A 13,430-nucleotide genomic window follows, 5' to 3' on the forward strand; every position below is an offset into this window, starting at 1 on the left:
GCCCACTAGCGATTGAGCTATAAACGGGTTTCTTAGTATGCTTTTTAAAATCTATAAGCCATATGTTGATATGCTGTGACACAACACCCCGTCACATATGCATACTGAAAATCACTTCCGCTAACCAACGTTTTACAAATTTTCCGAAAATTGAATTTCCTCACCAAAGCGCCAACTGTAATTTGTGTTAGTTTAGCAATTGCATACAGTTATGATTATCTGATTGTGGTGCATTTGCGTTTGGGATTCAAATTTTTGGTGCATCCATGAGCATATTCATATACATATGCGTGTGTGTGTGTGACTATACTGCATACACTTACTCGGTGAAATATTTCGTTCGTTTATGTCAGCCAAGTCGATTAGATTTGTGCCAATTTTCAAGCCACGTACGCAGCCAATATATCCTTGCAGTGCTGTTGCATCCACATTTGGTCGCAATAAATTTGCTGGATCATAGCCGCCAATATTGAATTGAAAATATTCAGTTGGTGGTGCGGGTGGTCTGTGTGGTGAGAGAACCTCTACAAAGTAAATAAACAAAATTTAAATATATTAGTAAAATAACGATTCCGATTTCAGAAAATATTGTAACGAATTTACTGCAATTCCCCTGATTTGCTATCTTCTGCCAACGTTCGTATCGCTAAACTGTTGAATAAATAACTACAATATTAAAAAAAAATAAATAAAAAATATTGAATAATGGAAAATGGCCTTTATTAAAGTACTTCACAATAACACTTATACTTTGCAACGAATAGTTTGCTTAATAACCAAACTGATTGATAGCTCAAATGAAACTGACTTCTCGCCTCCACTGTTGTCGCCCGTTTGGCAAAATCATTTTAATTATAAGGTAGTTTCCGCTAGACGTTTTGTTTATTTAAAAATGATTACCTAACTTAAATTTAACACTTTTAAATTTGAGAACTTGAGAAGTTTTGATTACAAGCCTAACTTTGTGTTATAAAAATTGCTTGGAAACCAGCGCATCCGAGAGGTGAAATCTTAATATTCAAGAATTCATGATCGTTACTTGGAACCATGTTTATGGCAGAAAAGAGCCACCAGTGAACAAAATAAATAGGAAAAAAAGAAGCACAATTGTTAGAGAAGAAAGCTAGGGCAGATGATGACTTTTTCCGAGTGTTTTCCACCTGACCAAACCAAGAAACCGGTATAAAAACATTCAAGGTGAAAAGATTTACAGTTAATTTTAACTACGCGGATAATGTGTTAAAAACTAAGCACTTATTTTTTTTATTTTTTCGAAAGCACAATCGAAATTGGTCATATTCACGACATGAATGTCAGAGATGACGAAAATATTGTATATACGCATCTATGACCCAGTTATTTGCATCAGAGGGATGCACGAAGATACAATATCAGATCGCATGCAACAAGCTCTTTGAATCATAGAGACGTGGTGCGATACCAAAGGATGGTCTATAAATCCTAACAAAACTGTTATAGTGCCTTTCACCCGGAGAAGGGGAACCAGAACCATCCCTGGGTGGTACAAAATTACAATTCTCAATGGAGGCTAACTATCTAGGTGTCACCCTGGAAAGAACCCTCGCGTGGAATGCTCATTTGAATGCTATCCTAAACAAGGCAACAAGAGCTTTCTCCGTCTGTACACGTCTCTACGGCAAAACATGGGGATATGTCCAAAAATGGTATATTGGACATTTAATACTGTTGTAAGGCCAATAGTCACCTATGCTTCCCTAGTTTGGTGGCAGAAGGTCACGCAAAGAACGGCAACGGCTAAACTAAGCAAACTGCATCGACTATTTTGGGTTGGCATAACGAGTGCGATGAGAACCACCGCTGCTGACGCACTTAGTGCTTTAGTGGGAATACCTCCCTTCCCTATTCTGATAGAGAAAGAGGCAACACTAGGTGCACTAAGACTTCCAAATATTTCTGAGTTGAAGCAAGGAAATATGATAGGGCATATGAAAGTAATAAGAAAATTCATAGGAAACCCTCATTACAACTGCGTGAAGTAATGTCCCCTTAGCTCAGAATCTCACGGAACTTTGAAGTGTCCATTGTGGACAGGACCAACTGGGAAATAGGGAATCCTTATAACGACCCTGACTCAGAGGTCTGGTTCACGGATGGATCGAAATTCGATGACAGAACAACGGGAGCTGGCATCTATGGGCCAAACTTCAAAAATCGATACCAATGGGATGATATACCACCATATTTCAGGTAGAAATTCATGCAATAGAAGTCTGTGGTAGAGAATGTCTGAGGAGAGGCTCAACATCGAAGAGCGTCTACATTATGTCGGAAAGGCAGGCGGCGATGCGTGCCTTGCAATCCTACACAGTTACATCTAAGCTAGTGGATGAATGCACTGAAATCCTTAATGCCCTGGGAGTCAAAAACAAGGTTTTGTTAGGATGGGTCCCCAGACATCAGGGACATGAAGGTAATGAACATGCAGATTGCCTAGCAAAGCAGGGTGCTACATCAGCATTCTATGGTCCAGAGCCCTTTTGTGGACTTACAAAAGCACACACCAGGGAAACTATAAGTAACTGGGAAACCAAACAATTCAGACGTGACTGGATTGATTGCCCAGGGCAAAGGCAGGCCAAACTGTTTATACTTCCGGCAACGAAAGTATCAGCCAAACTCATTAATCTAAGCAAAGAGGACCTAAGAACTCTTACAGGGAACTATACGGGACACTGCGGTCTACGATATCACCTAAGTAAATTAAATCTATCTCATACCCAATTTTGTCATTTCTGTGAGCTGGATGACGAAACGTTGGTTCAAATTCTCTGCGAATGCATCGCTCTAGCTAGGCAGAGACTTTCCCATCTAGGTGGTGGGTCTCTTAATCTCTATGTGATATGGAATAAAAAGCCTGAAGAGGTACTTAGATACATCAAAAGCCTCCAGATACAAAATTAGGCTGAGGGGTCTTGCACAATAGATCTGCATAGCTCGAAGTGCTTTCAGACCTATCAATAATAACATCCGCATCCATGGCATTACACAATGAGCCGTGAATAATCCCCATAAAGGAGAGAAACGAAATTCTGAACAAACAGTTTCTGTTAATAACTCAGAAGTATTGGCACACTAACAGACATCTATTTGAAGGGGCCCGCTTCTCAGGAACTTGAATAGGCATCACCGTTAGCACTATGAAGAAACCCGGCAACAAGAATTCAGCCATTTGAACCAGGTGAGCACAAAAAGGCTCACAGCCTCAGCGCGAGGTCCGTTCTCAACTTCCAGTATCCGAAACTCGCAGTTGAGGAAAGCATGTTTCCAAGTAGACTAGCGTCATTCTAGTGTAACTTCGATTTGGATATTGTACAATGTTAAATTCTTACTAATCCAGAATCAATCCCGCCTTACGCCTTGATATCCTTAATATCATATGTCTCCACATGACACACTAACCATTTTTTGAATTGCACTGTGGAATATACCCCTCTAATACACATGTCGCTTTGGTCTAACTCGGTTGAAACTTTAAGTTTCCATGTACCTCTGAGAAAGAAAGCGATGAGAAATGTCACCGCACCTCAGCATAGAATGGTGGGGAAGAGACGCCTACTTCTTAAAGGCATAAGTGAGGTCAAACGAAGTAAAAAACACACTTACCATCTTTTTGTCAACTTCAATGCAGACTTCGGCAAGTTCCCAAATAATCGAATCGGATATCCCGCTGGAGACACCCTAAATGATGGCGAAAAGGGCTTTAGCATCTAATATAGCTGATCAAGTAGAACCCATGTAAAATTTGTTTCGTCGAAGGCTAAGGTAGCACATATCAAACTAGATGACTCTACCTCCAAATTCTCCAAGAAATTACCAAGCCCAGTCACCGCTCCAGTCCCTACTGAGAGATTGGCCTTAGTGTACCGAAATAGTTCCGGTCAGACTTCGGCATCAACAACATTTCAAAACGAACCCGCCTCCCGGCAAGAGTGGGGAAAAATACGAGTGGTTAACTGTATTTCGAAGTTCCTTCTGATACACATCTCCAGCTCGTACGCACACCGCTGGGGGTAAAGATCCATGGGATAATTACCAGTGATGAAGCTATGTGGGCACCAAGAGCAATCAGGCAATCACCAACTATATTAAGACAGCTTGGTTTTGATAACCGCCAGTATGTGTGAAAAGATTGTTGATTCCCTAGTTCATAACGCTCTGGATAGCACCTGCACGGCCGCCATGACTACGAAAACTTCGGCTTGGAAGACGCTGTAGTGGGACAGACAGCCTGCACTTCAGGCTCAGCCCCAGTTTTTGATAGCCTATGCCCCCTTTCTCAATTTCAATTTTTCAATCGTAAAACAGTATACTTAAACATAAGTAATGCAAAAATATTTAAGAAGGTTGCATACTCGATAAAGCCAATTGCAAGACGACCAGTGGTAACTTCTTCTTCTTCTTCTTGCAGTAATAAGTAAACTCACTTAAGGTTTTCGGGAGTTTTATCGATGTTTATGATCCTTTTCCCCGATACTGATCCGATACGTACCAGGAAATAGCGCCATGAAGGTACTATCCCGACCATCTCGAGAGCAATGTGATAAAACCACATTAAACCTTTTAGGTCTTCCAATGCTTATAATTGTGCGATGCTAATCCCTTGAAAGGGCTGCGCTACATAAATCTGGGGGTATGTGCTAGATGTGGGTATCAACTAGAGGTGTTTCACTTAAAGTAATTACGGTGGGAGATCTTATACAGAGTTGTAAATTAAAGGAATCAACCTTTTCTAAAATCTGCTGAAACAGTTTTATATTTGAATCGTGTAGTCTGGGCACGAAAATGTAAGGCACAAGAGGGTAATTTAAAATATACAAAATGCACGAATAATGAAAATAGTTTATATTGTGACGAATATTAGCATCACAATCATCATTTACACACATACATAGAAGGCGACGAAGAGATAACTCACTCACACACATGTAATTATCAGCCAAAGTTGTTACTCACACATACACCAGCATATATGTAGCTCAATTACCAAGCAGGAGATACAGCAATTCTAGAAGGCGAAACGTCTAGACCTTAGTAGAAATATGCGGACGAGGCAACAGAGAGTATAAAAGCAGCGCAAGCTGAGGAATGATTAATCAGTTTTTTTTATTTAAAGACGCTGTTGGTTGTGAAGTGTAATTGTGAAGTACTACTCCCAAAGTAATCTAAATAAAGTCAGATTGCAATGCTGAATATTGGAGTGATTTATTCAACAGTTAAGCGATTCGAACGTTAGAAAAAGGTACATAATAGTCGGAATTTCAAAAAATTCGTTACAGCATATTATTTATTTACCTTTCTCTGGATTTATCCATGGTTTATTGCTATATTCATCCAACAGCATCATACCCTTATCCACACTCACACTCTGCTCATTCACATGCATTATCGTTCGTTGTTCTGCACGTTCAATAGCCACCTGTATGCTATTCAAGCTACTCACAGTCTCATCAACAATTGTCAAATTGACGATTTCATCGCCATAATTATAGAGAAAGACAATTTCACGTCCTAAACTCACATACAAATGTACGAAATTATTGCAATGATCATTAGCATAGAAAACTAATGCATTGGTATCGTAAGTACGTAAATTGATAAGAATATCTTGGGTTAAAACGCCTTTAACAATATCACGTTCCTCATTGACACCATATATGGAATAGGAAGCTGGTATGAAGGGAGGTGTGGCAGCAGCTGTACTTAGATAATTACGCATCAAAAAGGATTCACGTTTAATGAAGGTGAGAGCTTTTTCATTGATATCTGCAAGAAGAGGAGAGAAGATTAAAACGTAAAAATAACAGTAATTTTAAAAGATATTCCAAAATGTATATACGTTTTGCATTTGATTAAATATTTATATATTTTCATGCATTTTACTTACTTGTTTCACAAAATTCGCCAATATGCGCCCATGGATTGCTGCAGACACACTGGAAGGTGCTCCATAATTCTTTGCATTGCGCTCCATTTTTACACGGTGATGGCACACAAGATGGTTTGCAGTCTTTGATTATCTCCGACAAATGTACAGACATATAACTGTAAATGTCAAGTATCTCGCCGTTAACGACTAGGCCACGGAAGCATCCAATTAGGCCAGCTTTAACCGAAAGTTTTTTCAGTAGGTCACTGTTGTTTCACAAAACAAAAAAGTTGATGGTGATATGAAATATACAAAAAATGTAATTTAAATGCTGCTAAAATGTTTGAAGACTATAATGAAGAAAAAAAATCTAATTGCAAACTGCTGATAGCTTAAATAAAAAATCCTGGATTTATGTGAAACTAATTTCCATACAACATTTTCAAAAGAAGTTTAACCATTTCCTACTACAAGAAACTTGTTTTCACGAGAAAGAGAGGTCCGAGTACTACAGCCTGCAAGGCTAGCCATATCAACAAGACATATTTGTTTAAGACAGAAATATAGATGGGCCCAAATAGCGAGGAAGCAGCTACCTCGAAAGCTGCAAGCAAGCAAAAGGGGGGAAGGTCTAAAAACTGAGATAAACCATTAATATCCAGACTCTTCTAAGTGTTTCACAATGTAAAGGTGCTGACGCCTGAAAAGGTGCGCAGACAACGACTCGCCTTAGACGCGAGTCACTATTTGGTTATATACCTCTATGTAGTTTCCAAAGCGCCCACAGGGGTACCTTCCTTCTATATGTTACACTAACATCAAGTAATATGGTTTTTATCAAATTGAAGTCCGGCCATCATATATTAAAGTATGACTCCAGGATCATTGATAAGATCTTCTTCTCAGACCATAAATGTATCTGCTTTAGTATTTCCGGAACATAGTGTAAAGAAAAAAGAAACCTCCCCCCCCCCCCCCCCTCCCCCCCAGCGGGTTAGGGGGTTAGAATATACCCGCGGTAGGTCGTAAGAGGCGACTAAAATAACAGTTTTTAAGGTTGTGTAGCGCAACCTTTTCAGGTTGTCAGCGCAATATATAGCTTCTCTAAACCCAATTGTTAACTTCACCTTCGAGCGGCGAATCCCGTTTCACTAGCAGACGAGGCCCTGGCGACCCCAAGCTTCTCATGGAACTTGTGGGTTAAGGGGGGGGGGGAGGGATGGCCTGACGGTTTAATGTGGCCATATATATCGTTCCCGAGATGGTTGAGATAGCACCTTAATAGTGCTATGTTACCGGAGGGTACCGGATCTATAATCCGGCAAAGGACCATCACATCGAAAACACTCCCCAAAGAATTCGGGGAGTAACCTTGTCGCTACAACAACAACAACACGAAACCTTTCCCGAAATATGTAGAAATGATACATGGATAATCAAAACATGCTTAACAGAGCTGGACTTCAAAGTGGACTCAGGGGAAAGCGACGCTCTTACGATGAAGTAAAAAGCTGGAACTCCTTCTTTGAAGATAGTTAAACGAGATTTTTAAGACTGAAGAGGTTGCGGAAAGTAACCGTTGGAGGAGCTGGGTCTTATCCTTTGAACACAGTTAAACGAGATTTTTCAGATGGCAAAAGCTATAGAAAGTGAGCCATGCTAAAGCGAGCATATGTTAAATAAGATAAGGATAGGTTGAACAGGCCGGTCCCATAGACTGAATGTATCCATGGTGTTACCAGAATTTGCTTGATGACGAATTATATACCATGACTTATGGAATAGCTCCGTCAAATACTAGAAGTTTTCTAGGATCTAGCCTAATTGCAGCCTCGTGATCTGGCAACGCTGTCACCACTAGTACCTGGAGCCTTGGCCATGCGAGCGCAGGATAAGAACACAAAACACTCAACCGTTTCATTCTACTACTGACGAGACTAACTTAAATGTGACACAAGAAGGCAGTGTCCAGTTAGAATGACCATCATCACCTTCAAGCCTTCTCTCTTTAGAGATATGAACAGCTTTGGAATTCTAACATTGTTGGCTTTGAATATGATATTAGAAACTTTGCAGTTGTGTTTCTGTCAACTCATTTCCTGTTTAATGGATATCATATGCAGCTTCGTTCTCCTTTAATTTCTCCCAAACGGATTGGGACTTCTACCGTCAACCCCTTGAGTGCTGCACCCTCCTTTGCCAACTCATCAGCCTTTTCGTCATCTTCTATCTTTTTATGACCGGAAACCCAGAAAAGAGCATAGGTTTCATAGTAGTAAGAAGTCTTTTGAGGGTCTACCGAAAACACGCCGATAACAACACACAACTTATCGGTATCGGTTGTTATCGATATGAAGTCGACGAAGGTCTTCTCAAAATGTGCGAATTATTTATTTATGGTGGCCTAACCGCTTGGTAAGTTGTAGATATTATTCAAGTTAAAGACAGTCGTTTTTAAGACGTACTCCTGTAAGTTTACACATCGAACCTCGGTACTAGTACACTTTTTATTTTTCTTTCCATCAAGGCACCTGGTAAAATGTAAATTCTGATGGATCAGATGCTTCGGTACTTTGGAATGAACATGCTTGAATAGCTGATACCGGGTTAGTGTACTCCTGTATATTAGAAGTTTAAGATCTCGAACTGACGTAGGACTAAGATGGGAAAGGTAATAATGGAAAGGAAAAGCGTGTTTCCCAAGAACGGGAGAAGAATGATGAGAGTTGGGAGGAATTAAGCTAACGGCCAACGGAAGATAAGAATACGGTGGTTGACATAGGCTCTGTTGCATGGGATTTTTTAGCATGATGGTTAGTTCCTTACTCTTCACTGGCCTTGCTAAATTTTCAGAAAAACGGTCCAGATAGCTAAGGAGAAACTCTATCTTGATCCTTATGTTTACACCCAGATGTCGAAAGTGTAGCATCAGTTGGTGTATATGCACAGAGAAGTTAGGTAACTTCCTGTTTCCCTAAAAGTTTTAACAATCCAAAAGAACTCGTCTCATGCAAATTTTCAGGTGCTTTCATGCGGCTAGTGAACATGTGAACGTTCACAAATTAGTTTTCTTTATCTGTTGGTTATCGAAAATCTCAGCTTTTACCTTTTCAGAACTCAGTTTTGGAAATGATTTAGAAATGTATTCGAAACATTCACCACTTTTGTCTAAGGTTTTACATATTTTCATAAGACCCAATTTGACATGCAGAGGAGGTAATATTATACTGTAGCAGTCAGTATGTTGGGATAAATCCATTTAGAGTGATTTCTGCGGTTTATTCCTATTATGTTTAAAACTCAGAAATAACAGTCGCAGTGGTGGTCCGACGGTTCACGTCATATCACAGGAGTTTAGTACCTGAAATGCGGTCTGTTTTTATGGGTCCATAAGCATAATGTCTTAACACAACTTTTACATATGAAATCTGGAGTCCAGGGTTTGTTATTTGTTTCACATGAGAAACCGAATAAGTTCATATAAAATACTTTCCTACACTGAAAGAAAAAGACTCGTAAAATCAACCGAAATACGGGTCAATTCAACCGAAATGCCTGTTAATTTTTATCCATCGCAACAAGATGTTGAATCAACTGCGCACCAATCGTTGATTCTTAGTTGACCGTTTTAGTAGTCAAATGAACAAAAAAACTTGTTGCGACAGCTTTGTACGAAAGTATCTATGTTACCATATAAATAAATAAATGTAAGGCGCGATAACCTCCGAAGAGATCTAAGGCCGAGCTTCTCTTCCAATTTGCGACGTGCTCCTCTTGATTTTCCCCCTACAAATTGGCCGGACGGAACCTACATGTTTTATGCCGACTCCGAACGGCATCTGCAAGGCAGATGAGTTACCACTCGGAGCGCTTGCCAAACACTGCCCGGGGTGCGAACCCAAGGCATACGGTGTGGCAGGCGGAGCACGCTACCATCACACCACGGTGGCCCTTACTAACCGAACGTCAATTGGGCTTACATCAAATATGCTGACACACATTAAACATTATACACTTTATTATTTTGTTTTATTAAACAAACTTTCACCTAATTTTATATTTTATAATTTATTTAATTTATAGTTTTGAACTTCGCTTTGCAAATAGAAATGAAAATAGTAGTCACAAAACTGATTCTCAATTCATTTAAGTTGCAGCTCAGCTCATTCTCAATTTCTTCTCTCGCATGTAGTTGCCACACTTGATTGTTTCGAACAAAACGTGTAGCTTGTAGTCTAATGCTTGACATAACATTTTAAATAGAGAACTTATAAGTTATAGAAAAGTAAAGACTCAAATCGCTAGAAGGCAGTTCACCAAAACAACTCAAACTTTTATGTTGTCGGAAACATCAGAATTAAAAAAGGATGTTTTTTATTATCTTATTAAATTCGTTCGCGTGAGTGAAAATTCGTAAAAACTTCAACAAAATGTTACTAACTTTGGAAAATCCTGTTCGTACAAACAAAACTTTTGCAACAAGAGGGCGTAATTTTGCATTTCGCTTGGAGGAGAAGTTGCAAAATTGTACCCGATAAATAGGTCTCCCTGTATCTCATAATTTTTTGCACAGCAAATTCAAAAAAGGGTTTTTCGTTTTGTATTGATAACTGAAAAACTAGTTTTTTGTTGTTTTCCCATTTTGTGTGTTTTTTCGATTTGGTGGTTTTCTTATTTTGGTATTATTTTTAAACAAGCGCAGTGAGCGTAAAATCCTCTTTGACATTTGCTCATGCATTGACTGTAGATAGCTGTTGAAATGATCAGTGAGATCAGTTGTGTTAACAGAAAAATCAGTTAGATTGACCACGAATCTGTAAATTTTACAGAATTTTGTTAACTTAAGAGCGACAATTTCTCTTCTGTTGAAATGATTTTGAAATGAATTTGTTCATTTGACAAAGAACTCGGTCGAATTAACCGTAATTCGATCAATTTCACCGAATATCCGTTAAGTCAAGAACAACTGAACGGATTTGTTGATTTTATTAGCACCATTTCTTTCAGTATCCTCTGTGTAGCCGCTAAACGGTGAGCTAATGTGAGAAGGCAACAACCTGGCTAGGCCACTCTGACATAATCGGTTTAAGGGCTAGCCGGGGGAGATCTCATCGGCAGCGTCTGTACACCTCTAGGTGCGGCTGCAAGCGGGCGTCTGTCTCGGAGCAAGCGGCTCGATATATAAACGTGCAAGTAATATTTTCACCCCCGCTGAGCGGGTTGTGCGCTGGGCTTGGGACCTGCCACGTAAAACCATACTCCAATGAAATATAACAAGAAGCCTCGTATAAATACACTCTCTATTGATGACGACCATGGCAAACGTTTGAGGGACAATGAATTGAGGGCATGCACCTGGAACGTCCGCTCCCTGAATGGGATTAGTGCAGATGCCCGGCTGGTTGATGTCCTCGTCAAAGCAAAATCTGACATCACCGCCATCCAAGAAATGCGTTGGACGAAGCAAGGAAGAAAGAAGATCAAAAATTGTGACATCTATTGGAGTGGCCATACGAATAAGCGCAGTTTCGGCGTCAGATTCGTGGTGTGAGAGAGACTTTGTCGCCAAGTGCTGGCGTTCACGCCTGTGGACGAGCGTCTCGCCGCTATCCGAATAAAAGCAAACTTTTTTAATATATCATTCATCTGCGCCCATGCGGCGACAGAGGAGAAAGACGATGAGGTGAAAGGCACTTTTTATGAACAATTAGAACGCACATACGAGCGCTGCCTCCGTCATGATATAAAAGTCGTGCTTGGCGACTTTAACGCCAGGGTGGGCAAAGAAGGTGTTTTTGGCCCTACAGCCGGAAAGTTCAGCCTACACAATGAAACTTCTCCTAACGGACTGAGGCTGATTGACTTTGCCGGTGCTCGAAACATGGTCATATCCAGCACGAGGTTCATGTATAAAAAGATACATCAAGCTACATGGCTGTCTCCTGATCGAAATACTCGCAATCAGACCGATCACGTTGTGATAGACGGACGGCATGCCTCCAGTGTTTTAGATGTGCGCACGATCCGAGGACCTAACATCGATTCGGACCATTATCTCGTTGCAGCCAAAATACGCACCCGCCTCAACGCGGCTAAAACAAAGGAACAAAAAACACAAGGAAAGCTAGACGTCGAAAAGCTTCAATCACAACAGACTGCCAATGATTTCGCAACTCGACTCTCACACCTGCTCTCTGAGAGCACAACTCATCCTGAAGGAATACAGAAGCAGTGGAAGCATATCTCCAAATCACTTCGTACTGCCGCCGAGGAAAAAATTGCTTACCGGCGGCCACGAAAAACCAACTGGTACGATGAAGAATGTCGCTTTGCAACCGAAAGAAAAGACGCTGCCTACAGGGCTACGTTAAAAGCGAGCGCGACAAGAGGAGTGTGTGAACGCTATCGGGAGTTGAAAAGGGAAGCGAGACGCCTTTTCAGGAAGAAAAAAGCAGAAGCAGAAAGGCGTGAGTGTGAAGAGCTTGAGCTGTTAGCCACCAGGAATAACGCCTGAAAATTCTACCAAAAAATACGGTGACAGACGGAAGTTTTAAAGACCGGGGCAAACTCCTGTAGGAATGAAAACGGCGACCTTGTAAATGATGTCCAGAGAGTGCTTAGATTATGGAGGGAATACTTCTCTGCTCTCCTAAATGGACGCAGCAATTCACCGCGCAGAGATGAAGAACCCGATCCCGCAATCGATGATGATGGAATATATGCGCCCCAGCTATCGCATGCAGCACCAGCTATCGTGGAATCAGCCTCCTTAATATCGCATATAAGGCCTTTCAAGTGTATTGTGCGAAAGATTGAAGCCCACCGTGAACCGGTTGATTGGACTGATAAGGTCTTCAGACCTGGTAAATCTACCATCGACCAGATTTTCACAATGCGCCAAATCTTGGAAAAAACCCGTGAAAAGAGAATCAACACACATCACCTCTTCGTCGACTTTAAAGCCGCCTTCGACAGCACGAAAAGGAGCTGCCTATATGCCGCTATGTCTAAATTTGGTTTCCCCGCAAAACTTATACGGCTGTGCAAAATGACGTTGAGCAACACTATCAGCTCAGTCAGAATTGGGAAGGATCTCTCCGAGCCGTTCGAAACTAAACGAGGTTTCAGACAGGGTGACTCCCTATCGTGCGATTTCTTTAATTTTATGCTGGAGAAAATTATACTAGCTGCAGAACTTAAACGCACTGGAACAATATTCTATAAAAGCGTGCAATTACTGGCATATGCTGATGACATTGATATCATCGGCCTAAACACCCGCGCTGTTAGTTCTGCTTACTCCAAACTGGAAAAAGAAGCGGTAAAGATGGGTTTGATGGTGAATGAGAACAAAACGAAGTACCTGCAGTCATCCAGCAAAGAGTCAGCGCATACGCGCCTTGGCAACCACGCTACTGTTGGTAGCCATAATTTCGAAATAGTAAAATACTTCGTTTATTAGGGAACCAGCATCAACACTAGCAACAACATCAGCACTGAAATCCAGCGAATAATCAATCTT

General features: G+C 40.8%; 1 protein-coding gene across 4 annotated transcripts in view; it reads right to left on the reverse strand.

Annotated features, from left to right (window-relative positions):
• axo (axotactin) overlaps window positions 1-13,430 on the reverse strand; it is a 296,029-nt gene that overhangs the window by 82,654 nt on the left and 199,945 nt on the right. For all 4 annotated transcript variants that reach the window (XM_067787399.1, XM_067787402.1, XM_067787400.1 and 1 more), the window contains exons 12-14: window positions 5,927-6,174; window positions 5,335-5,805; window positions 324-524 (exon numbers count right to left, since the gene is read on the reverse strand). In XM_067787399.1, the coding sequence (XP_067643500.1) occupies window positions 324-524; window positions 5,335-5,805; window positions 5,927-6,174 (920 nt within the window). The remainder of the gene's footprint in view (window positions 1-323; window positions 525-5,334; window positions 5,806-5,926; window positions 6,175-13,430) is intronic.

Source organism: Eurosta solidaginis, chromosome 5, assembly GCF_040869045.1.
Source record: "Eurosta solidaginis isolate ZX-2024a chromosome 5, ASM4086904v1, whole genome shotgun sequence".
In the NCBI taxonomy this organism is placed as follows: domain Eukaryota; kingdom Metazoa; phylum Arthropoda; class Insecta; order Diptera; family Tephritidae; genus Eurosta; species Eurosta solidaginis.